The sequence below is a fragment of the Pongo abelii genome, chromosome 13, assembly GCF_028885655.2.
Source record: "Pongo abelii isolate AG06213 chromosome 13, NHGRI_mPonAbe1-v2.0_pri, whole genome shotgun sequence".
NCBI classification, from domain to species: domain Eukaryota; kingdom Metazoa; phylum Chordata; class Mammalia; order Primates; family Hominidae; genus Pongo; species Pongo abelii.
In genome coordinates this window covers 67,647,049-67,673,132 of record NC_071998.2, presented here as the reverse complement: position 1 = coordinate 67,673,132, position 26,084 = coordinate 67,647,049, and the positions used below count along the sequence as shown (strand labels likewise).

The 26,084-nt window shown below is 34.9% G+C and overlaps 1 protein-coding gene across 12 annotated transcripts in view; it reads right to left on the bottom strand.

Annotated features, from left to right (window-relative positions):
• VPS13A (vacuolar protein sorting 13 homolog A) overlaps positions 1-26,084 on the bottom strand; it is a 245,159-nt gene that overhangs the window by 198,576 nt on the left and 20,499 nt on the right. For all 12 annotated transcript variants that reach the window (XR_010136525.1, XR_008509734.2, XR_008509735.2 and 9 more), the window contains exons 2-13: positions 22,309-22,352; positions 20,886-20,928; positions 16,870-16,965; positions 16,191-16,292; positions 12,719-12,828; positions 11,590-11,649; positions 9,453-9,512; positions 9,169-9,249; positions 8,097-8,154; positions 2,391-2,518; positions 2,089-2,195; positions 1,122-1,293 (exon numbers count right to left, since the gene is read on the bottom strand). Coding sequence is in view for 6 of the 12 variants with exons in the window: in XM_054520069.2 (XP_054376044.2) it covers positions 1,122-1,293; positions 2,089-2,195; positions 2,391-2,518; positions 8,097-8,154; positions 9,169-9,249; positions 9,453-9,512; positions 11,590-11,649; positions 12,719-12,828; positions 16,191-16,292; positions 16,870-16,965; positions 20,886-20,928; positions 22,309-22,352 (1,061 nt within the window). In the remaining 6 variants the exon portion in view is untranslated. The remainder of the gene's footprint in view (positions 1-1,121; positions 1,294-2,088; positions 2,196-2,390; positions 2,519-8,096; positions 8,155-9,168; positions 9,250-9,452; positions 9,513-11,589; positions 11,650-12,718; positions 12,829-16,190; positions 16,293-16,869; positions 16,966-20,885; positions 20,929-22,308; positions 22,353-26,084) is intronic.

Below are 26,084 nucleotides of genomic sequence, written 5' to 3'. Positions count from 1 at the left end.
TTAACACTTTTCATAGTTGTCATAGCTATTGAAATAAGCTGAGATTAGCTAAATCTTTCATCACAGCTATCTTGACATACCCATAATTACTTTTGAGAATTTCATGCTCAAACTATTTTTCCCCCAAGAGAAGTAACTACAACCTATTATTATTTCAGAATAACTTATTCAGGGTTCTCCTATCCAGACTTGGAGGACTCAGGTTACGATTCAAGACTAAGAAAATCTGAACCCATCCCCCAAAGACTCTAAGCCCAGGCATTCCTAACAGCCCTAGGTCTTCAGAAAGTCTCCCACATTGAAAATAAAAGTAAAAGTCAATCTAATCTATGAATCAGAAATTCATTCTGGATTCAGAATGTTTACATTAACTTCAAGAGACTAACTCCCCTTAATCTCTCTAAGCTATAGTTCATCGATTTGTAAAAGAGTCCCTCTTGAAATATGTCATAATGCTAAAAGACAAGATTAATACAAAAATAATATCTCAAGATAGATAATTAAATGTAAAATTACTGGTAGAGACTAGAGATACCACAAAAATTAAGAGAAAAAGGGCTGTGTATAAGCAGAAAATTCAGAGACGTTCATGCAAGCACTAAGACTTAAGTAGAACTTCAGGGATGAGTAGAATTGAGTAGGTAGATAAAGGCAGGTAGCATTTATGAGCATAGGCGTGGCTATAAGAATGAGCATTAAATATACAGAGTACAGGAAACATTAAATTAGTGCATGCTCAGATTGTAACATAGGGAAAATGTAGTGGTGACACATAAAAGGCTTTGAAACCAACACAGAGAAGTTGGAATCAATGTAGCAAACACTATTTAGACTTTTGAGGTTAAAAATGACATCATCAACAGAGGTTTCAAGTTACTATTTGCATGAACCCAAATTCCTTCAGATTGAGAATAATCTCGAATTTCAAAAGCTCACTGGAGAATTTCAACAAATCTTGTATTATTCAGCTGAAGTTAAGAACAGAACTACAAAAAAGTCTAAGTAAAAGAGATGAAAAGGTCAATAAAAATTGGAATGAAAGGTAGGGAGTATCAGTCACTGAAGACCAATAAGGAGCTGTGTAGTATAAAACACTCAATAATTTCTTTTTAAATGCTAACCTCCAAAGACACGAGAAGTTCACCAGGTGGCTTCTTACTTGTTAACTTTTTTTTATACAGTTCTTTATATTGCTTCACTTTTTGCCTATGTTTTCTAATATGCTTCCATGACCACATCCATAACCTGGGGCAAACATTTACTTCAAGAACACCATGTATAGCATAAGCCCACCTAGTTAAAAAAAGAAAAACATTTAACACCCTCAAATCAACAGTATGAAACATTACTGACATTGCTTCTAACTAACAACATACATAACTATAATACAAAGATTAGGAAAATGATATATTATCTGAGTACTTCCTTTTTACCCAACTCCATTTGCATTAATAATCCATTCAACATTAATCTTTCCTCTTTCTTAAGTGAAAATAAGCAAAATCATTCCATTTTGTTAAATATAGTTCTACACAAGAACTGTTAAGGCACTAATTGGCAAATAACATTTAGTCATCTGAATAATAACTGAAAAAGTCAACTGAAAGAGTAATTGTAACTTCTAGAAACTAGGGAATAGCTTAAAAACTGGAATAACAAGACTTTTGACTTTTAAAATGGGATTATCCCGCATAGACTCCGTAACATTTTTAGGTTTTAAAATACAGGTTTAATAATATTGGTTCAGTGTATCTGATAGGGAAGTTGAGGTGGGGGTTGGGGAGAGACAATGCAAGAAAACAAAACAGGATTTGTTTTTGTAATAATTCGAAATATACTGACCCGTCTATAGTAAATGAAAACTATGGTATTCGAGCATCTCAAGTTGTAAACTGTGTTAGGAAGAATCCCTTAAATCAGTTTCATTAACTCAATAAGCTAAAGCAGCTACATACATTTCTAGCTATAAATCAATTATGGTTTGTATCAGACCTTAAAAATGGTATATCTTAAAGATTATTCTTGAAGTCGAGAAATTTTTTATGTTGTATTTTTAAAATCTAAAAAAAAAAAATTCAAGGCATTTACCATTCTCTGGCGTGGTGGTGAAGAGGCACGTCAGGTTTGAACTTCCTATATGGCAGATTTTGTGCCATCATATCAACTGATTCAAGAAGCTCCATAATACTGAAATACTAAAGAATGGAAAATGAAAGCTCTTAAATGTATCACTTTTTTTTGTTCAATTGCTGAAGATAAAAGTTACATTACTGACTCTTTAGGGAAATGTTACCATATAACATCATGAATTTTAGTGAAACATTTAAAATCTTAGTTTTGCTTTTATCAAACAATAATTCACAATTGAAAATTATATTAAAGAAAATCACCTGTGGTTTATTAAATTCAATTGCTATGTTATGTAACTCAACATCCAAGTTTATTTTGGGGGCAGAAAAGTCAAAATCAGATCGGCGATTCATCACAAGTTTGGCATTAGCAGATATGGGACGAAATACTGAAAAATAATACAAATGGAAAAAAATAAAACTGAGTTATATTTCCAAAGTCTCAAGGCAATAAAGTGATGAAGCTGAAAACACCGATTTCCACTTATTTTATACCCTTTCTACAGTTCCCAGATGTTCACACTGCCATGGTTCAGTCAGATGAACTATTCCTTAATTAGTGGAGAAGATTCTTTATCTTTTTCCTACTTACAATTCACTGTCTTCCATAAATACAATAAAGGCAAATTGAACTTCCCCTCAAAACACCAATATGATACTTAAAAGCAGAAACATTTTAAGAAAAAAAATTCAGAAAAATAGTTTTAATACAAGTACACAGTTTTATAGAATGAATGAACATTAGAAATGCTAAGAGGATTAATACTGGTTTCCATTATATAATTATAATTTCTGAATTTCTGATCAATTTCTCTAGATCCATCTGTGTTCTTCCTTTTAATTGGTAAAAGGAGAGAGATGAAGAGTGAAAGTTTGCTCAGGATTACCTGCTTGGCTCAACCCATAATCTAAGATAAATTCCTCTCAACTCTTCGTGTTTGGTGCCAAAAAGAATAAGAACCATTCAGAGGAAGACCAGTAATAGCAGAATCTAGACAAAGATCCATCATTAAATTATAAGCTAATCTGTATATAAAGATGATATATTCCTTTTATTTTAATCATCGATATGGACAATCATTTAATTTCTTAAACATTAAACATTCAAGAATATGTTCATTTGAATATAAATAAATGCTTAAAGATCTTGTTCTTTCTTCTGTATTTCTTCTTACATTGAAAAAAAAAGCAGAAGAAATAAATAAATTTAGTGGCTGGTGACAGAAGCTACCCTGGACCTACAATTCATTGATCCTCCAAGCTTTCTCTGCCCTTCACCTCTGCTTCACAACCTCAGTCCATCCCCACCTTACTGAAGTTCCATCATCAGTTATTTTAATCATTCCTTTGCATAGACTCCTTAACTTCTCACTTCGTCAGTGTGGAGTAACCCACGTAACTCCACAGTGCCCCTAAGGAGCTGAACACAGTTGGGGGTAAAAACATACTGCTGGGTCTCACTTTAATGTCATAAATCTCAAGTGCATCCTTAATGCTGCTGAGCAATCACACAACAGTCCTTCAGTCCAGGAATCATCCAAATCCATGCTACAGCCTATTTTTGTATAGCCAGTGAGCCAAAAATGATTCATACACTTTTAGAGTTGTTTAAAAGAAACAAAGAGGAATGGGTCAGGAACTGTATATGGCCTGCAAAATGTAAAATATTTAACTCACTACATGTCCCTTTCCAAAAAAAAAAACAAAGGCAATGTTCTCAAAGTATGAGAACCTTATTGAACCCTATTCCATCTGAGTGGTTCTCAAACTTTAGTATTCATTTGAATCACCTAGAGAGATTATTAAAACATCAAACTGTAGAATGGGAGAAAATATCTGCAAACTATCCATCAATCATACAGGGGACTAATATCCAGAGTTTACAAGAAACTCAAACAGCAACAACAAAAAACTCAACTCCATTAAAAAGTGGGCAAAGAGTTGGGCGCAGTGGCTCACGCCTGTAATCCCAGCACTTTGGGAGGCCGAGGCGGGCGGATCATGAGGTCAGAAGATTGAGACCATCCTGGCTAACACAGTGAAACCCCATCTGTATTTAAAGTACAAAAAATTAGCCAGGTGTGGTGGCGGGCGCCTGTAGTCCCAGCTACTCGGGAGTCTGAGGCAGGACAATGGCATGAATCCGGCAGGCAGAGCTTACAGTGAGCCAAGATTGCGCCACTGCACTCCAGCCCGGGCGACAGAGCAAGACTCTGTCTCAAAAACAAAACAAAAAAAAGTGGGCAAAGGACATAAATATTTTTCAAAAGAAGATATGCAAATGGCCAACATGCATATGAAAAACTGCTCAACATCACTCATCATCCGAGAAATGAAAATTAAAACCACAATGTCTTTTTTATTAAAAAGACAAAAAATGACAGATGTTGGTAAGGATGTAGAGAAAAGGGATTACTGTTGGTGGGAATGTAAATCAGTACAACCTCTGTGGAAAACAGTATGGATATTTCACAAAGAACTAAAAACAGAACTACTATTCAATCTAGCAATTCCACTACTGGGTATCTACCCGAAAGAAAAGAAACCATTCTATCCAAAAAAAAAAAAGTGCTTGTATGTTCACCACAGCACTATTCACAATAGCAAAGATATGGTGTCAACCAAAGTGTCCATCAACAGGTAACCGGACAAAGAAAATGTGGTACATGAACATCATGGAATACTTTTCAGCCAAAAAAAGAAGAAAATCACATTTTTTGCAGCAACATGGATGGAACTGGGGGCCATTATCTTAAGTGAAACAATGCAGAAACAGAACAACAAATACTGCGTGTTCTCACTTGTAAGTGGGAGCTAAATAATGTGTATATAGGGACATAGAGCATGGAATGACAGTCACTGGAGACTCAGAAAGGTAGAGAAATGGGAGAGGGGTGGATGATAAGAAATTACTCAATGGGTACAATGTACATTATTCAGGTGATGGATACACTGAAAGCCTAGACTTCACTACTATGCAATATATCCATGTAAAGATTGTACTCCACAATTTTATACAAATAAAAAATTAAATACAAAAACATCAAATGCTGAGCTTCACCTCCAGAGGTTCTGATTCAGGAGGTCTGGGAAAGGCCCTAGAAATCTGCATTTCTAAATGATGTTGCTAGTTTGAACCATACTTTGAGAATACTGCCCTAGTCATTTCACTCTCTCACTCCCCTAGCATTCCTATTTCATACCCTCTTTTCCCTCCAAAAACCTTCAACACCTCATGTAATGGTTAATATTGACTGTCAACTCAATTGTATTGAAAGATGCAACTTCTGTTCCTGGGTGTGTCTGATGGTGTTGCCATTAACATTTGAGTCAGTGGACTGGGAAGGGCAGACCCAACCTCAATCTGGGTGGGCACAATCTAATCAGCTGCCAGCGCGGCCAGAATAAAAGCAGGCAGAACATGGAAAGACTAGAGTGGCTTAGCCTCCGAGCCTACATCTTTCTCCTGTGCTAGATGCTTCCTGCCCTCAAACATTCAAATTCTTCTTCTCAAACTCCAAATTCTTCAGCTTTGGGACTCAGACTGGCTTCCTTGCTCCTCAGCTTGCAGATGGCCTATTAAGGGATCTCACCTTGTGATCATGTGAGTCAATACTCCTTAATAAACTCATCTTTGTATATACAACTGTCCTATTAGTTCTGTCCCTCTAGAGAACCCTAACATACCTCAGATACATATTTTTTAATTGAAGAGCTCAGAAGAGAATTTACATCAACTCTTATCACCATATCTACTCATCTACTCAGTATAAGGACTTCTCTCACAACTAAACTCTATCATATAAATTAACTATGCTCCTATCTGCAGCAAAGCTCTTCACTTGCGTACTAGACACCATTCTCTTTCACCTACATCAATCCAGAAACTGTCCCCCGTTTCTCCTGCATCATCAATTTGTCATGTTCTACTGGATCATTCCCATCTCAGCCTATAAACAAGCTGTCATCTCTCTGATTAAATATAAACACAAACAAAAAGAATCCCTTCATTCTCCCTTCGCTCTCCAACAGTTATGCCAGTTATCAATTTTTTACTTCTGAGCTCCAAACTTCTCCTTCATAGCCTGCTCTGAAAAATGACTTGGGGATCTTTAAATATGTTTCCTTTGAAGGCAGAGAATGTAGAGAAAAAAATTTTTTTTTCTTTTTCCAGCTGGCGTAATGTTAAGCTTTATCAGTAGAGGACACTGGAGAGACACTGCAGGAGGAAAGAGTTATGCTGCCTGGTTCCACTATGTTCATTCAATAGACTCCTGCAAGAACATGGCTTCTCCCACACCCAGGTTTCTACAGAACCAGTAGCTTCTGCAGTGTCTGGTTCCTCCAGCACGGAGTTCCTCAGCACTGGCCTTTTGCAGTACATGGCAGCTAGAAGCAGCCAGATGCTAGCAACTTCCCCCAGCACCTTGCTAAGGCAGTTTTGTACTGGAGTGCATTCAGAGAGACACCCCTCCATGAGGCTCCCTAGAAGTAGATTTCCAGAAAGTTCCAGAAAGTGAAGTACCAACAGGTTTTGCTGGCACAGCATCACAGATAATTTCCTGCCATTCAACAAGCCACGCTATGTCCTCCAACAAGGTCTACAACTCAGTCCTGAGGGAGGGGGACCCTCTCTTTTGGGCACCCCGTCTTAGCCCTAGGGTAGGGGATGTTTCTTCTGTCTATATCTTTAGCATTTTAATGAGACAGTCCATTGTTACTCCAGTCTCCTCTTATAGTCGGTAATTCTTTATATTAAATTTGTCCTCTTCAAATTACTCAGTACTTTCTCTCTCCTCACTGAACTCTGATACAGCAAGAAATGACTTCAGGGCAAAGGAGAAATAAGTCGAATTTACGATAATGGATTTGAAAATCATAAACACATATGACAGATAACTCATCTGTTCTGAATATTTCCTACGAGAAGAGAATCAAGAAAATGAAACCAAATGCAAACCAATAAAAATAATTATTTTAAGAGTGGGCACAAAAAGAAGAGTCACTTGAGTAGTCATGAAGGTATATAATATAGACAGAAAAGTATCACTGAGCCAAGAAAGGAAATACTTTCAGGAAGGATATTCTATGGTTAATGACATCAGGCATGCAAATTCAATAATTAAGTTATCCATTACCAACTTTTATTAAGTGCCCTCATCATAGAACAGCACTTTTTTTTGTTTGTTTTTGTAGAGACGGAGTCTCACTCTGTCACCCAGGCTGGAGTGCAGTGGCATGATCTCGGCTCATTGCAACCTCTACCTCCCAGGTTCCCAGGTGGCTCATGCCTGTAATCCTAGCATTTTGGGAGGCCAAGGCGGGCAGATTGCCTGAACTCAGGAGTTGGAGACCAGCCTGGGCAACATGGTGAAACCCCATCTCTACTAAAATACAAAAGAAATTAGCCAGGCGTGGTGGTGTGTGCCCATAGTCCCAGCTTCTTGGGAAGCTGAGAAACAGCACTGATTTTTTTCTTTCTGTTTCAGTAATTCATTTCTGATTGTAAAAGTAATGCATGCTCATTTTAGAAAATTTGGAAAACACAGAAAAGTATAAATGTAAAAAATTTTAAACGTAGCGTGATCTTACTATTTTAAAAAAGGCTGTACTAGCTAGCCTTTTTTAAAGGCTATTTTGAAATGTCTTCATAAATGCCATTTTGAAATGTCTTCATAAATATTACCCTAATTGTTACTGAATAATCCTTAGAGGTTTATCATAATTTATTAACATCTTTTGTTGGACATTTTCCCCTATAGTTTTGAAATACAGTCAAAAGCTTCACAACAATAAAATATGTTACTAAAAAATATAATATTATTCGCTTTTGTATATACATTATAAATACATTTAACTATATAGAAGGAAACTTAACATGAACTAGCACAGTGATAGCAACAATGCTAATTTAAAATTTATACCAATTACTTTAACTACTTATTTTATCTTATAAAATGTACTTACCAAAATCATAACCTTCTGGAACAATATTTTCATTGACAATGCCATTCTTCAAGTCGTCCTATTAAAAGACAAATTGCTTTTATTTATATTCATGCCAATATGTCTTTTTTTGAGATGCAGTCTCTCCCTGTCGCCCAGGCTGGAGTGCAGTGGTGCAATCTCAGCCCACTGCAACCCCTGTCTCATGGACTCATGCAATTCTCCTGCCTCAGCCTCCCGAGTGGCTGGGATTACAGGCGTGCCCCACCGTGCCTGGCTAATTTTTGTATTTTTAGTAGAGACAGGGTTTTAACAAGTTGGCTATGCTGGTCTTGAACTCTTGACCTCAAGTGATCCACCCACCTCGGCCTCCAAAAGTGCTGGGATTACAGGCGTGAGCCACCACACCTAGCCATATTCATGCCAATATGTCTTTATCCTAAAAAATCCTATTATCTGCAAAAGAAAAATGTTTAAAAGCAATTTTAAAAAACCAATTCAAACTTAGGAGAACTTAGCTATGGCAAAATATTAAAGTATTAAACAATATCTCACCAAACTAATCTTATAAAAGAATGTTCTAGGAGCTATTTAGATTTGCAGGTATCATTGGGTGCAGTGGCTCACACCTGTAATCCCAACACTTTGGAAGGCTGAGCTGGGAGGATTGCTTGAGGCCAGGAGTTTGAGACAAACTTGGGCAACAAAAAGCGAGACCTTGTCTCTACAAAAAAATTTAAAAATTAGCTGGGCATGGTGGCCTGTGCCTACAGTCCTCGCTACTCAAGAGGCTGAGGCAGGAAGGATGATCGCTTGAGCCCAAGAGTTAGAAGCTGCAGTGAGCTATAATCGTGCCCCTGCATTTCAGCCTGGGCAACAGAGCAAGACTCTGTCTCAAAAAAAAAAAAAAGATATGGGGGTATGTATTCATGTTTGTGTATAGTTACACACATCTTCACCTGTATCTGTAAATTCTGCTAATAGATTGTGCCTAGAAAAAAATACTGACTACAGTATGTTAGATAAATGACAATGAATTAAACCTCATGCAAAATACGATACCAACAAATACATATAGAAAAAATTTACTTACCAAGGAGTTATCATAATCACTAAGATAAAACATCTGAGACTTCACATTCCAATAGGCAAACAGGTTATCCAATCGGATTAACTGAAAATAAAATTTATTAGATGTCTCATTTTCTTTGAAGAATTTTTAACATACACTATTTTCAGAAGTCTCAAATAATTAAGTGAGCCATATCAGAGTTAAACAAATAAGCACAATTCACATACATCCTTATCTATATATTATCATTTGGCTTTCCAAAATTCTCTTAAGTCCATGAGTTGACAAACACAGTATTTATTTACCTTACGAACTAGTTTCTCAGTTTCATCATGTAAACATGGAACCCAGTATTGATCAGTTGTCTGAAAAGGAAAAAAAAACAATGGCAGTAAAAAGGTCATTCCATTTGAAATGGCAGAGTGATAAATCATTATCTACCATACCCTAGACCAATGTCCCTTTCATGAAAATGCCTTTAAAGACATATCACTCCATCAAAAAAATACTAACTGACTACAGTAAAGTGTCTGCTTTCAAGGAAGGAGCTCATTGCGGGTCAGAAAAGCAAACAAACAGGCAACTTCCAACAGGTAAGTGCCACAGTAGAAGTTAAATACACAGTTCATTGAGAGGGCATGGCAGGAGCATCCAATTCAGTGGTGTGATGGATAAAGGGATGTTATATATAACCTAATATATAACATGTAACTAAAAATTATTGATTCTAAGGTAGACAGGAAATATGATTCACAACAGGCAGAGCCCAAAGGTACGCAAATATATGACACATTCAGGCAACTGAAGTAGCTCAGTATGCGGGAGAATATAATGCAATACAGACAGAGAAAAAAGGTAAAACCAGGTACATTGCCTGGGGTCGGTTTAAAAAGGGTTTATAAGTTGTTTAAGGACAAAACTAAGAGCAATGAAAAGCCATTGAGAACAATAAAGTGATCAGTTCTTTATTTTAGAAAGATGGTTTTTGTTTCTATGTGGAGAACTGAATGGATAATTAGAATAGTAGCTCTCAAAGTTTAGCATGCATTAGGATCACCTAGAGCAGTGGTCCCCAACCTTTTTGGCACCAAGGACCAGTTTCATAGGAGATAACTTTTCCATCAGGGGCACAACCTGGATCCCTGGGATGTGCAGTTCACAATAAGGTTTGCTAGGATCCTACGAGAATCGAATGCCACCTCTGATCTGACAGAGCTCAGGTGGTAATGCTCACTCCCAGCCCTTACCTCCTGTTCTGTGGCCCAGGAACCCTGACCTAGAGGGCTTTGTAAAACACAGACTGCTGCATCCAAATCCTAGAGTTTCTAACTGAATAGGTCTAGGCTGGCAGACAAGTTTCCAAAGGTGATGATTAGTAACTACTGTTATCATGGTTACCAATGATCTTCACATTGCCCAATCCAATGGCTAATTCTCCATTCTTATTTTTCAACTTAATGACAGTATTTGAATAACTTTTTGGAGGGTATTTTTTCTTTTTTCATTGCAGTGGGGCCACATTTTAAAAAGAAACTGTGGAGTCTCTCTGACCCTGCTCTGGCTTGGGAGGCTGCCCAATTTAAAAATAATAATAAAATTAAAAAGAAATCATACACAAAACCCAATACATATAACAAATAATCATGCAATGAAATACACAGCAGTTAAACTGAATGAATTTTGTTACATGTGGCAACACAGATAAATGTCAAAAACACTGGAAAGTGCAAAAAGGAACTCATAAAAGAGTCATATAAAACATGCGTAAACTTTTAAAATCCTACATTTTTAATAGATATATTATATAAAAGTTTTAAAATTTGGGATATTTATCTCTGGGGAAGGACGGGTGGGTAGAAGTAGAAAACAAAAGGGATTCAAACTTTATCCAAAACAGCTTGTTCCTATAAAAATACTTAAGACTTTAAGCAAATAGGCTATTTTAATAGCTATTTAACAGCTATCCATTCTGGAGGCAAGCATATGTTTCAAAATTCTCTACATGTTCTTATATTTTTAAAATTCCTCAATTTCAAAAATTAAACAGGAAAACACTATGCTACAATATTAATGATGATATTGAGAAAAACTGATGATTTTTGTTTTTCAAGGCTTATCGAAGTTTCAGATGAACTTCTGAACATTTATTACTTGTATTTGGTACTTACTCATTACAAACTTGGAAATGGATTTTTTAAAGTAAGCAAAGGCATCTAACATCATAATTACCAATAATAATAGGACCTCATATTTCTGAATTTGATTTTCAACCATTTTTTGAAATGTGAATCTACATACCCTCGATTCCAATCCAATCGAGACCCTTTGTGCACCCGTTCTACATAGACACCTATTTCTGATGCTGGCATATACAAATAGTAGTAGTTTAATAGACTATATTGCACATTAAATATGGTTAAGATTCTTTTATAAACAAAATACCTGCATGCTCAGATTTTGAAGGGAAATACCAAATGACAGCGGTTTGTCCCGATTTGTGATCTAAAGAGGAAAGAAAGTAAAATTTATTCAGATTTTTAGTAGTTGAATAAAATTCACTTTATAGAAAAAACTGTCAATGTGTGGTGGCTCCCGTCTGTAATCCCAGCACTCTGGAAGGCCAAGGCAGGAGGACTGCTTGAGCTCTGGAGACCAGCCTGGGTAACACAGTGAGATCCTGCCTCTACAAAAAAAAATGTTAAGAAAATTAGCCAAGCCTGGTGGGGTGCAACTGTAGTCCCAGCTACTGCAGGGTGGGTAGGTGGGGGTGAGGTGGGAGGATCACTTGAGCAAGGAAGGTCAAGGGTGCAGTGAGTCATGATCGGGGAACCGCACTCCAGCCTGGCGACAGTGTGAGGCCTTGTCTTGGGAAGGGGAGGGGAGGGGAGGGGAGGGGAGGGAAGAGGAGAAGAGAAAGAGAGAGAGAGAGAGAGAGAGAGAGAGGGAGGTGGGGGGAGGAAGGGAGGGAGGGATAACTTTTTGGGAAGTAACTTATTTCAAACATTCAGAAACATTTTATTACTTTCCAGAAAAACTTTCATTCCTATATTTTTCCTAAAACAAATTAGAATACTAATTATTAATGTATTCGTGTTACACAGGAATATTATACTTCATGTTTTCCAGTTTACAAAAAAAATTATTAAAAAAGACTAACAAAATACGATTATAAAGCAAATAATTATCTGGTTAAGAGAAAACAAATGACCTATTCAGGATCAAAGAATTATTTAAGGCTAGCTCCACTAATTGCTAGACCAGTACTCCATCCAGGAGGTAAATACAGCATACTTTAAAGTATTTTAAAAATACATAACTGCTAAATTCATAATTCCCAAGGCATTTCCTTCATGATCTAATGTCTGAACATTTTGGGAAAGTGTAGAATCAAGCACTCAACACTAAGGACTGCAAATTACAACTATAATTACAGAAAAGAAGGATCACATCATCTTTAGCTCTGTATCCTTTTGGGATTTAATAGGTTGGCCATTAAAAAGTAGGTGTCAATAAATAGTAAAATAACTTACATATAAATATAAAAACAAACATCACATATTAAAATACTTACATCATCTTCATAACGAATATGGATACTGGAAATTTTCACCTGAAGATTTTTTATGATCTGTGTAACTAATTTTTCTGCAAAAGTGTCCTGTTTTTCCGGCAGATGTTGTTCTACAATTGCAAATATTCCTTGTTTAAAATTGAATGAAAAATATACTCTATAAATATCCACATACTGAAGTAACATGCTTATGTTGCCTTGCTGAAGTATACATATATATGTAAATAGAACACTAATAGCTTGCTTTCCAAAAGTCTTTCGAAAGCAAGTAAACATTTTTCAAAAGCTAGTTTATTGTGCCATGAGACTAAAGCAGACCATGTAGAATTTACTGGCATTAAATTTTATAATTTCTGTTAACTTATGCCTGGGTACAAAAATATATTTAAACCTATGCCTGAGTATAAAAATATATTTAAAAAATGAAGATTATTGGGTAAGAATTATAATAGACTTAAATGAGAAAATCCACTAACAGCAGCAAAGCAGAAATCTCTCTCAAAATTAGTGATACCACCATTAAGTTCCCTGTGTATAGATGTGTAAAATAGTTGAATATCCTCCTCTCCCAGTAAATACAAAATAGGAAATAAGATCTTCTTCCTCTCTTCTTTTGAACAAGGATAAAAGAAGTTCATCAACTATTTCATGTTCAGAAAACAGTATTAACTATCTCAAGTTCCATTACTTCCCAAAGAAATAGAAAGAATCAAGAATTGGAGGGGCAAGGTGGCTCACACCTGTAATCCCAGCACTCTGGGAGGCCGAGGCGGGCAGATCATGTGAAGTCAGGAGTTTTAGACCAACCTGGCCAATATGGCGAAACCCCGTCTCTATTAAAAATATAAAAATTAGCCAGGCATGGTGGTCCATGCCTGTAGTCCCAGCTACTTGGGAGGCTGAGGCAGGAGAATCGTTTGAATCAGGGAGGTGGAGGCTGCAGTGAGCCGAGATCACACCACTGCATTCCATCCTGGGAGACAAAGTGAGACTTTGTCTCAAAAAAAAAGAAAAAGCAAGAATAAAGAAGAATAAAGAATTGAGGTTCCTAATTTTTTTGAAATATGCCTTTGATAATCAATAGTTATTATCCTTTTTCTCCCCTTAAAAATGCCAATGAAAGCTATATTCTTTTTTATTTCTAATTCTGTTCCTCTTTTCATATTTCTAGTCCTATATAGAAATAATATATATAAATCTATCTTTTCCTCTAATTGCCTATTACTCTCAAATTCAGCTGGCCCAGGAGGCCTTAGATAAAGGAAAGTTGAAGATACTAATCATATGTACCTCAAATACACCAGAGTTAAATGAATATATATACATATAAATAGATTATAGAATTTAATAGACAACAGAATACAAGCTCTTTAAAGACAAAGGATCATATTTTAATATTTGACTCTCACCACTACCTAATAAAATCTTTTCTTTTATAAATTCATTTAGTCATTCAATTAAATGTTAAGTCTTTCTTTCTCTACCCACTACTTCCTCCTGACTTCCTTATGCAGCTCAGATTCCATGATATGTTATTTTACCAACACCTTAAATTCCTTTGCTCTTTTTTCTCACATTACTGTCAATAAAGCACCAATCCTGAATAAAACCAACTATCCATTTTACATGAAAAGCATACCAATGCCTATATCTTGCAGGGTAACGAAACAAAACACAAGATGAGTTTAAAACAAACAACAACAACAAAAAACCAAGTCATAGAACCCTGGAAAGACACAGGAACTGGAAACCCCACCAAACAAAAAATAGCAAACATGGAACACAGTGGAGAGAGAGGAAGATAACAAAAGAACTGATTTAGATCTGTATAAGGAGCAGTTAAGTTAGGTCCCCTCCTCTCCTAGCCCGATATCCAAGCAACATCCCTTTCCCACCCTAGTGAGAACAGAAGGGTTTATTTTAGAGAAAATGGCCCTAATAGGATCCAAATTTTGTACATGGGAGAACAGGGAGGTTAACTAAAAGCCTACAAAATAAACAGTCATACTTAAAGCCACTTTTATTTATTTATATATAAATAAAACATTTATATATAGCCACGATACTATAAACAATGAATTCTGATTTAACCAAAAATGTGATAAAACTATATAGAGAAGATGAAAAAATAGGGTCAATCTTCATAGTACATCATAAAAGGATGTGTGTGTAATATATATATTACATGTTATATATTATATATGTCATATATATGCCAATGAAACACGAGATGAGTTTAAAATATGTAATGTCATTATATATGTTATAAAATGTTATGTTATAGATAATATGCATGTTATGTTATATATAACATGTTTTTTATATATATATGTAAATAAATCAAGAAACTGAGGTGTGAGCACCATATTTCGCAATATAGGTGCAGGCCTGGGCCAGGAACAGTTGGGTTTTTTTTTAATCCGGACACTATAATACTGCTTAACTTTTAAAGCTATGTATATATATTATCTTCATAAAATAAAAATAATTTTTAAAAAGAAAAGGCCTAAGAGACTTAGGAAAGAGGACTGGACGTTAAGGATAAATGACTACACATAATATAAAGTAACTGTTACAGAGAAAAAACAGAATTACAAGAGATATTGCCAAGAATTACTTGTTAAATCTCTATTAATGTTTGCCAACAAGTAAAACATTTATTATTGAAGCTTATTATTTTTTATTAAAAGAAAATCAATGCATTTCAGAGACAGTGAAGTCAGTAAACTTTTTAATTTTAAGATGTTTAACTATTAAATGAATGACAGAGGAGAAGAAGATAAACAGATGACTAGGTTAAGAAAATGACTTCATGTTTCAAGATAAAGAACAGCATATTTACATGCCAAGGCAAAAAACCCACTAGGTGAGAGTATAAAAAGTAGCTGGCAGTAAGGATCAGAGAACAGGTGAAAAGGAATTAGATTTCTGCAGGACACCGCTTCCAATAATGAAAAAGAGTTGCAGTAATGGAACATATTGTCTAAGTTTAATTGGAAAATATGTGAAGCCAGAGGGTAAATAAACAGATAGAGGCAAATAGAAATATGTCAAGAAACTAAGTATCTCCAAAAGGGTGAAGAATTGATATAAAGAGAATACAAAAGCGAAGCCTAGAAAATTAAGAAAATATGCTTGATAAAATTAATTGCTATCATTAAAAACTGACCTTACCTAGTATGTATATGTGTGTGTGTGTGTGTGTGTGTGTATATATATATTTAAAATATGTAAACCTAATAATAATAATAAGCTAGACATATTATTTGTCTTAAGATAAATTTCCATAAGGTAAAATTTCTGTACACATAACAAGGCATACAAACCACATTAAAATTCCCCATGCAATGAGATTCTATCATATTTGTTAAATAATCTCAGCATCTCCAGAGAAAAATAATATTCAATTATGATAAATATTTAGGTCTTTTCTACTTCTCTTATTAGCATTGTTATTCACTGTTTTCTTTACCTTGATCAACTACTTTTTGTTTTGCTTCTTCTATTCTTTTCAGTTCCTTTTGCTTTGCTTCCATGAGTTGTTTCTCTTCTTTTAAAGGATCATATTTTATTCCTATAGGAAGATTAAAAAGGAAGAATCATAACTACCTTAAATTTAAATATAGTCATTCCAAAAAAATCCTTACGAATAATTATTAATTGGCCAGGCACGGTGGCTCATGCCTGTAATCCCAGCACTCTGGGAGGCCAAGGTGGGCGAATCATGAGGTCAGGAGTTCGAAACCAGCCTGGCCAACATGGTGAAACTCCGTCTCTACTAAAGATACAAAAAACTAGCTAGGCGTGGTGGCAGGTGCCTATAATCCCAGCTACTCAGGAGGCTGAGGCAGGAGAATCGCTTGAACCCAGGAGGCGGAGGTTGCAGTGAGCTGAGATGGTGCCACTGCACTCCAGCCTAGGTGACAGTGCGAGACTCCATCTTAAAAAGATAAATAAATAAATAAATAATAAATAATCATTAATTCAAAGTCTCCAAAAATGCAGAGTAAAAACCAATTTAATTTGAATTAACAAATATCAAATTTAAATATTAAAATCTCAAAAAAATTCCAAAAGTATTTTGAATATAAAGATTTTTCCATCCATAAAAAAGAATAACTTAAATTATAATTTTTTTAAATTTAACTTACTAGAAGAAGGCACTATAAGTAAATAAATTTCTTCCAATACAGCTTCAACAGGTTGAGTATAAAGGTTTTTCCATGGAATTGTAAGTTTAAGATTACCTACATTTTTTTGAAAAAAAAAAAAAAAAAAGGACAAAAAATATTACTCCTTCAACCTGCATTTATGGTTAGTCTATTTTCTGTCAGGCATTAGAAGAGATAACAAAATGGCCTTTGTACTTAAGCGCTTAATCACTTTATTGAAAGCTATTTTACAACCACAAACAACAAGTGTTTGTTGTAATGATTTGAAATTATTGTATTTATATCAGTATTATTGGAAAACCTAGATTATATTCAAAATATACAAGTTTCTATTTACAGTTCTCTGTACCATAAACAGACCAATGTTCTTCTTCCCTTAATCAACAATCCTTAATATCATAACTTTGAATTTCCCCAATTCTTACTCTAAACCTCCATATATATTTTTTTTAATGCTTTAAGATGGTAGATTAGGCCAGGCGCAGTGGCTAACACCTGGAATCCTAGCACTTTGGGAAGCTAAGGCAGGTGGATCGCTTGAACCCAGGAGTTCAAGACCAGCCTAGGCAACATGGCAAAACCCTGTCTCTATGAATAAAAACTAAAAAAATTAGCCAGGCATGACAGTATGTGCCTGCAGTCCCAGCTACCTGGGAGGCTGAGGTGGGAGGATCTTGAGCCCAGGAGGTCAGGACTACAGTGAGCCATGATCATGCTACTGCACTCCAGCCTGGGTGATAGAGTAAGACCTTTCCTCCCCCCAATAAAAGGTAGATTATATACTTTAAATAAGCGTGTGTATGTATATTTTTCATTATGTGTATATGTGTTACATATGTATGTATGTATCTACAGTAATTCATATATACACATATGGTTAATAATCATACATATAAACTATATATATGAAAAACTACACATAAAGTAATAATAAAACATTCTGGGTAATATTTGAAAATTATGCAAACTAATGAAAACACCCTAAGAAAATCAAACAGCAAAGAATTTTTTTTTAAGCGTTAAGGGTTCTTGAATACAAAAACACTATGTATGGGGTTTCTTATACTATTCACTCTAGTTTTGTATCTTGAGAATATTTTCGTAATAGAGAGTTTTAAAATACTTTAAAATTGTTTAAATGGTATGAGTGTCTAGATTTATACAGCTGCCATAATTGTGTAAGGAACAGATTATTAAATATACTATGTTGCTAAAACTGGTTAGTGATGGGGAAATTTTTTTAAATCCACTTAGATCCATCTCATGATATTTTATAAACTCCATGTGTAGAAAACTTCAAACTGAGAAAAAGATTTCATCATACAATATCACTTCAGAGAAAAATGAACTATATCTGATTTCTTTTTTATATTTTTTGTAGAGTCACAGTCTCACTATTTTGCCCAGGCTGGTCTCAAACTCCTGGCCTCAAGCAATCCTCTTGCCTCTGCCTCCCAAAGTACTGGGATTACAGGTATCAGCTACCCTGCCCGGCCTCTAAACTATCTGATTTCTAAAAGAGGAATAACTTTCTAAGTTTTTAAACCAGAGAACATGGTGATCATTTCAAATTTCTGTACAGACCAAAAATATAACCAAAATGAAATAATAAGTTTGTGAAAAAACTGTAACAAATTTGACACGGTTAATTTATTTATAAATGTACCAACAGACTGCTTAAAATACATACAGTAATACTTCAAAAAAGTAAATCAACAAAAGGACAAAGAACAATTACAAAACTGTAAAAATAATAAACACATATTAACAGTGTGCCATTTTCACCACAAATTTTTTTTAAAAAATCCAAACTTGACCAGGCGCAGTGGCTCACATCTGTAACCCCAGCACTTTGGGTGGCTGTGGTAGGAGGATCACTTGAGTCCAGGAGTTCAAGACGAGCCTGGGCAACATGGCAAAACCCTGTCTTTACAAAAAGTACAAAAATTAGCCAGGCATGGTGGTGTACACCTGTAGTCCCAGCTACTCGGGGGCTGAGGTGGGAGGGTTACTTGAGCCAGGAAGGCATAGGTTGCAATGAGCCAAGATCGCACCACTGTACTCCAGCCTGGGCAACAGAGCAAGATGCTGTCTCAAAAACCAAACAAACAAACAAACCTTTTCTTCCTTCCCTTATAAAATGTAGACTCCTTGTAGAAAATTTGGCAAATTTCAAAAAATACACAGATGTAATTCCAAAAACCTTCCACAGAAGACAACCTCTTTTATAATACGTACGTGTGTATTTATATTTGATATACCTATAATTCTGCATTCTAAATGAGGGAAATTTTGAAAGATCAATACCCAATAATAGCAAGGGGACAATACATTCCTATAAAACTGACTGTACTACTGTATCATTCATTTGGAAACATGTACTACTTTCATACAACAAATTATGCCCCTACTATATATGCCAGGTAATGTGCTAAGTGGTGAGGATACATTAAAAATTAAACCCACTTCTTCTCAATAAACTTGATGTCTACTAGAAGGGGGAAAAAAACTGATATTTTTAAAAGACAGGTGCTATGACAGAGGTACACAACACCTTAAATGACTCTCAAAATTATCTTGGGTTTAGTTCAGTGTACTTTCTACTGTCTTATATTATCATTGAAAATTACCTTATCATTTTTAAACAAGATTAGGCAAGAAAAGAGAAGGCAGGCAGATTCTAAAGAAAATAGGTTCTATCTACTTTCCTGATATATTTTTTGACTGTTCTTGAATTGAGGTTAAATTTACATACACTGAAATACGACAATCATCACTGTAAAATTCAATGACCTTTGGTAAAAGTTTAAAAGTTATATAAAAATATGTATTGTAATATTTCTGTAACAATGGAAAAATAAAATTATTCTATAATATCCAAATACGCATTCACTGGATTATTATGGTACAGAATAAACGAGATCAAATCAACTCAGATTATGAGAAATCCTTTTTACACACTAATGAAAAAATATAAAATTGTAAAAATAGCATAATTACAGGTATTTCAATACATATAAACTTGTAAGTATTTAAAATGTACACATGTAAATAATCAGAAATATGAAAAAATTAAAATGTCAGGTAGATAAAAATGGGTGACATTCTCCCCCTCTTACGCTAAATAGTCTTTAAAAGGTAAGAGTGGGGAGGATAGAATTCTACTGTCAGTAACACATGATGATGAAAACTTTCTATGGTATGTGGTCTAATGCCAACCATAAGTACACATAATCATGAAGACCTTTATCATATAATTTAGGTAACCTTTCAGAATACTTTGTTCCCCAAGTGACAACAGTATAGCTTCAATAACAATGTATACATCCTACCACAAAACTATCTATATAACAAAAATATCTCCAAGTCCCAACTAAAGACACTATTATCTTGCACAATATTTAAACCAGTGAAACTGTAACACAAGAAACATGACAGATAAGTTTTTATTAAAGATGTTAAAACCTCAAATTCCAATCATTTACTGCTCAACCAATATATTTAAGATATAAACAGTAAACACTGGTAAAAATAATACCAAACAAGAAAAAGCACAGTATTTTCTGAAAACATACAAAAACTTGCAGAGCAGAAATTAGTTTTCAAATTGGCCCCCAGTCACAGGGCCTGGATGATGCAGAACCTATTCTTTACACAATATATCCAATATTAATCAAAATATGGCAGTGGTAACTAGTCAGAAACCTAGGAAACTGAAACAGTTAAGCTCTCCCTTACAGGTAATCCTTTGAATTAACTCAATTTACCACCTAAAGAGATATGTAATGTATTAGGATGTCAAATACCAGGCAAGGGATATATGAATCGAACAATATTTTTAAGTTGCACAACAAAGCTCTACTGAGACAAAAACACATGATTATTTTTAATTGATGCTCAGAAACATGAAAAATATCACATAATAGATATATTAGGCAAATTATTCTGGCTGCATGTCCAGGAAGGAGGATATCCCAATAATAAATATGGCTTACCTATGTGACCAACTTTAACTTTAAATGGTACATCCAGTTGACTCTACAGAAAAAATTTATATATACACAAAACATTAGTAGATACAGAGTTTAACAACATAAATGAATACTCTTTACTTCCAAAAATTATTTCAAGGGATTTTTTAATAAACTTACATATTTCCTTACCATCAACATTTATTTAAATATATAAACATATAATTGCAATATTATTATCAAATCCATAAAATCCAGGGAAGTTGTTCTTTTTATAATAATTGGGGATAAAGGTCTACAGTAAAAATGACCAGAAAATCTACTCACATCAAATCATTACCAATTTTATATTATTTTAAGAAAAAGAAGTGGCAATTACAATGTCATTTTATGCTTTTAGGGAGATTAAAACTCTATTTTGCAAAATATGCATTTTGTAAAAAATAAACTTTCAAAACATTCTCCCCATTCAAAGGATAGCCTTTTAAACAAATGGTGCTAGGAAAACTAGATATCCACTCGCAAAAACATGAAACTGAACCCTTATCCTATACCATATACAAAAATTACCTCAAAATGGATCAAAGATATAAACCTAAGAGCTAAAACTATAAAACTCTTAGAAGAAAACATAACGGAAAATCTTCATGACATTAGATTCGGTAATGACTTCTTGGATATGACAATAAAAGCACAAGCAATTTTAAAAAAAATGAACTAGTCTTTATCAGATTAAAAACTTTTCAGCTGCTCAGGAGGCTGAAAGGGGAAGACAGCTTGAGCCTAGTTGCTGAAGCCTACAGTAAGCTATGATCACACCACTGCACTGCAGCCTGGGGTGACAGAGCACGAGCCTGTCTTAAAAAAAAAATTCAGAAAACAAGTTAAAAGTTTGAAATAAAAACATCTGTATTTTTTGTATGTTTGTTTTTGTTTTGTTTTGTTTTGAGACAGAGTCTCACTCTGTCACCCAGGCTGGAGTGCAGTAGCGAGATCTCCGCTTACTACAGACTCCACCTCCCGGGTTCAAGCGATTCTCCTGCCTCATCCTCCCTAGCAGCTGGGATTACTGGCGTCTGCCACCATGTCTGGCGAAGCTTTTTGCATTTTTAGTAGAGACGGGGTTTCACCATGTTGGCCAGGCTAGTCTCGAACTACTGACCTCAAATAATCCACCTGCCTTGATCTCCCAAAGTGCTGAGATTACAGGTGTGAGCCACCATGCCCAGCCTAAAACAATATGTATTTTTAAATAGAAAAAAAATCACACTGTCCATTTGTGCTTTCAGGGAGATTAAAACTCCATTTTGCAAAATTTACATTTTGCAAAAATTATTTACAAAAAACTTTCTCAAATTTAAATAATTTAAGGTGACAAACTGAATCAGGAAGAAGTATACATAATTAAATGCAATAACTTTACAAATTTTTCATAGTCAAAACCTACCAGGGCATTTTCTTTAATTTGAAGATTCTTGAGGGCCACAGCTCCTAAAAAAGATTAAAAAAAAGATTCAAACAATCAAATATTTTTCATTTTAAAAAGTTAATAAGCATGCTTCATTCCTGTCATAATCACGAAAAATATATAAATAATGTGCATAACAGATAATATAATCTGCCTATAATCTTATTATCTCACCTTCATTCTACATAGTCTAACAGAGTATGCTTGACCAAATCTTCACTTATTGTAACTTTTGACCTCTGCAATCGTAGCTCAATGTTAATATATACAAACATTTTAATCAGAATTATACAAATAATATAAGTCTAACAAAGTAGCATGATACAAGATCAACATGCAAAAAGTAAACTACATTTAAATATACTTGCAATAAACCATTGGGAAAAAATTATTTAATGCAAGATCAGTAAGCCCCAAGATACATAAATAAAAACTTCCCAATTCAAAGCCAATAAAAAAAGAAAATGAGAAAAATAATAGAACAGAATGTCCAAGAACTACAGGACAATTGCAAAAGCTGTAACACACAGGTAATGGGATTAACGAACGTTTAAAATACACTGCTATAACATTAGGATGTTACATGTAACCCCATCATAACCACAAAGAAAATATCTTTAGAACATACACAAAAGTCATCCAGGCATGGTGGCAGGCACCTGTAGTCCCAGCTACTTGAGGAGGCTGAGGTGGGAGGATCACATAAGCCTAGAAGTCCAGCTTGGGCAACAGAGCGAGACCTCATTGCTATCTTGATGTTAATATTAATTATATTATTAGTTAATTAAACACAAAATGAATCAAAGTTGCTACAAAAAATTAACTAAACCAAAGGAAAGGCAGTAAGGGGTAAAACAGAAGAAATGCTGTAAGACACATAGAAAGTAATTAGCCAAATGGCAATATTAAGTCCTTCCCCATCTGTAACTACTTCAAATATAAATGGCTTAACTCCCCTATAAAAAGACAGATTGGCAGAATGGATTAAAATAAACAGGATCCCGGCTGGGAGCGGTGGTTCACGCCTGTAATCCCAGCACTTTGGGAGGCTGAGGCAGGTGGATCACCTGAAGTCAGCAGTTCGAGACGAGCCTGACCAAAATGGTGAAATCCCACCTCTACTAAAAGTACAAAATGAGCCAGTCGTGGTGGTGCATGCCTGTAATCCCAGCTACTTGGGAGACTGAGGCAGGAGAATTGCTTGAACCCAGGAGGCGGAGGTTGCAGTGAGCCGACATCACGCCACTGCACTCCAGCCTGGGCAATAGAGTGAGACTCCATCTCAAAATAAATAGAGAGAGAGAGAGAGAGAGAGAAAATAAAAGTACGTGGTCTACAAGAAACTCACTTTGGCTCTAAGGACACTCATAGGTCAAAAGCAAAAAGATTAAAAAAAAGTAAGCCCATGCAAAAATAACCAAAAGAGCAAAGATACCTGGGCATCACTAATCCAAAACTCCAAAATCGGAAACTTTCTGAGCGCAAACATAATACCACAAGTGGATGATGAAGATGAAGATGATGATGTTACCAATGCAAAAAGGTACCGATAGACCACATGGTGAAAATGTGTGATGGGCTTATTAAAGGACTGGAGCAGCATGCATTCATAACAGAATAATAAATTATGACAGTTTATAAAATCAGAGACTTCTCAGACAAAAAACAGTTAGTGAGGCAGATGGTTCTAGAGGAAACATTTTTAAAAGCCATCTAGCAAAATGCCTCCTCATCCCTTGAGGATCCAATTCTGGGCCCCTCAACTGCTTCTAATGTTTCTTCTCACTTGAAAAAAAAATAAAATAAATAAAGTACATTCTACAGTTACCTTTTAATCAAAACACACCATTGTAGGTGGAGACTGAAAGCCTGCCTGCCACTGTTTGTTGCTGCTGCTGTTTAACAGTGGATACATATATTCCCAGTGATGCTACTGTGCTGCTTACTCACCCTGAACATATTATATTTTCACTGAATTAATGGTACCTCATATGTCTTACTGTTAAGAACTTACGTGTGAATATATGTGAGAAAATGATTGCTTATCAGCATATAAATTCAGAGTCAAGAATAATGATGATGCCAAACAACCACAGATTGTCCACATGGGTGGCTGAGACAGTGACACCTTTCCTTTCTGATGGTTGAAGGTACACAAGCTTTGTTTCATGCAGAAAATTATTTAAAATATTGTATAAAATTATCTTTGGGCTATGTATACAAGGTATATTTGAAACATTTTAGACTTTGGTCTCATCTCCAAGATATCTCATTATGTATATGTACGTATTCTAAAATCTGAAGAAAAAAAATCCAAAATCCATATCACTTCTGATTCCAAGCATTTCAGATAAGGTATATTCAACCTATACTAATATTAGACATATAAACTTTAAGTCAAAATCTGTTACAAAAAACAAAGAAGGGCATTATATAATGATAAAACCAATACTTCACTAAAAAGATGTAACAATTATAAACATGTATGCACCAAACGTGAGACCAGCAAAACGTATGAAAACACTGACAGAATTGAGGAGAGAAATAGATAGCACTACATTACAGTAGAAGGCTTCAATACCCCACTTTCAGTAATGGACAGAACAACCACACAGAAGATTAATAAGGAAATATAGGACTTAATACTATTGACCAACTGGACCAAAAGACACATACAGAACACTCCACCCCACAACAGCAGAATACACATTTTTCTCAGGTGCACATGGGACATTCTCCAACATATATGTGAGGTCATAAAACAAGTGTCAAAATTTTTGTAAAGAGAAAAGAAAACATACAAATGGTCAACAGGTATATACATGAGAAAAGGCTCAGCATCACCCATCATCAGATAAATAAAAATCAAAACTACAAGAAGATATTGCCTCAACCTATTAGAATGGCTATCATCAAAAAGACAAAAAAAATAACAAATGCTGGTGTGACTGTGGAGAAAGGGAAACTCTTACACACTGTTTTTCGGAGTACAAATTAGTACAGCCATTATAAAACACAGTATGGAAGTTCTTCAAAAAATTTAAAAATAAAATTACCATATGATCCATCAATCCCACTAATGTATAAATATCCCAAAGAAATGAAATCAGTTTGTTGAATAGAAACCTGCACTTTATGTTTATTGCAGCACTTTTCACAAAAGCCAAGATATGAAATCAATCAAGTGTCTACAAACAGATGCACTGCTAAAGAAAATGTATATATATACACAATGAAATACTATTCCCCATTAAAAAAATAAAAAAGAATAAAATCTTGTCCTTTGCAGCAACACAGACGCACCTGGAAGGCATAATGCTAAGGGAAATAAGCCAGGCACAGAAAGACAAATACTGCATGATCTCACGTGTGAAATCTAAAAAAGTTGACATCTCATAGAAGTAGTGTATAGAATAGTGGTTGCCAGAGGCTGGGGAATATTGGCGAGAGGGGAAATAGGTAAAGATTGGTCAATGAGAACAAAGTTACAGTAAGATGAGAAGAATAAGTTCTGGTGTTCTATTGCACAGCAGAGTGACTATGGTTAACAATACCGTATTGCATGTTTTAACATAGCTAGAAGAAAGATTTTGAATGTCCTCACCACAAGGAAATGATAAATGTATAAGGTGATGGATATTCTAAATACCAATTTGATTTTTATACAATGTATACATGTATTGAAACATCACCCTGTACCTAATAAATATGCACAAGTAATACATGTCAATTAAAAACAAAATTGTAAAATTATA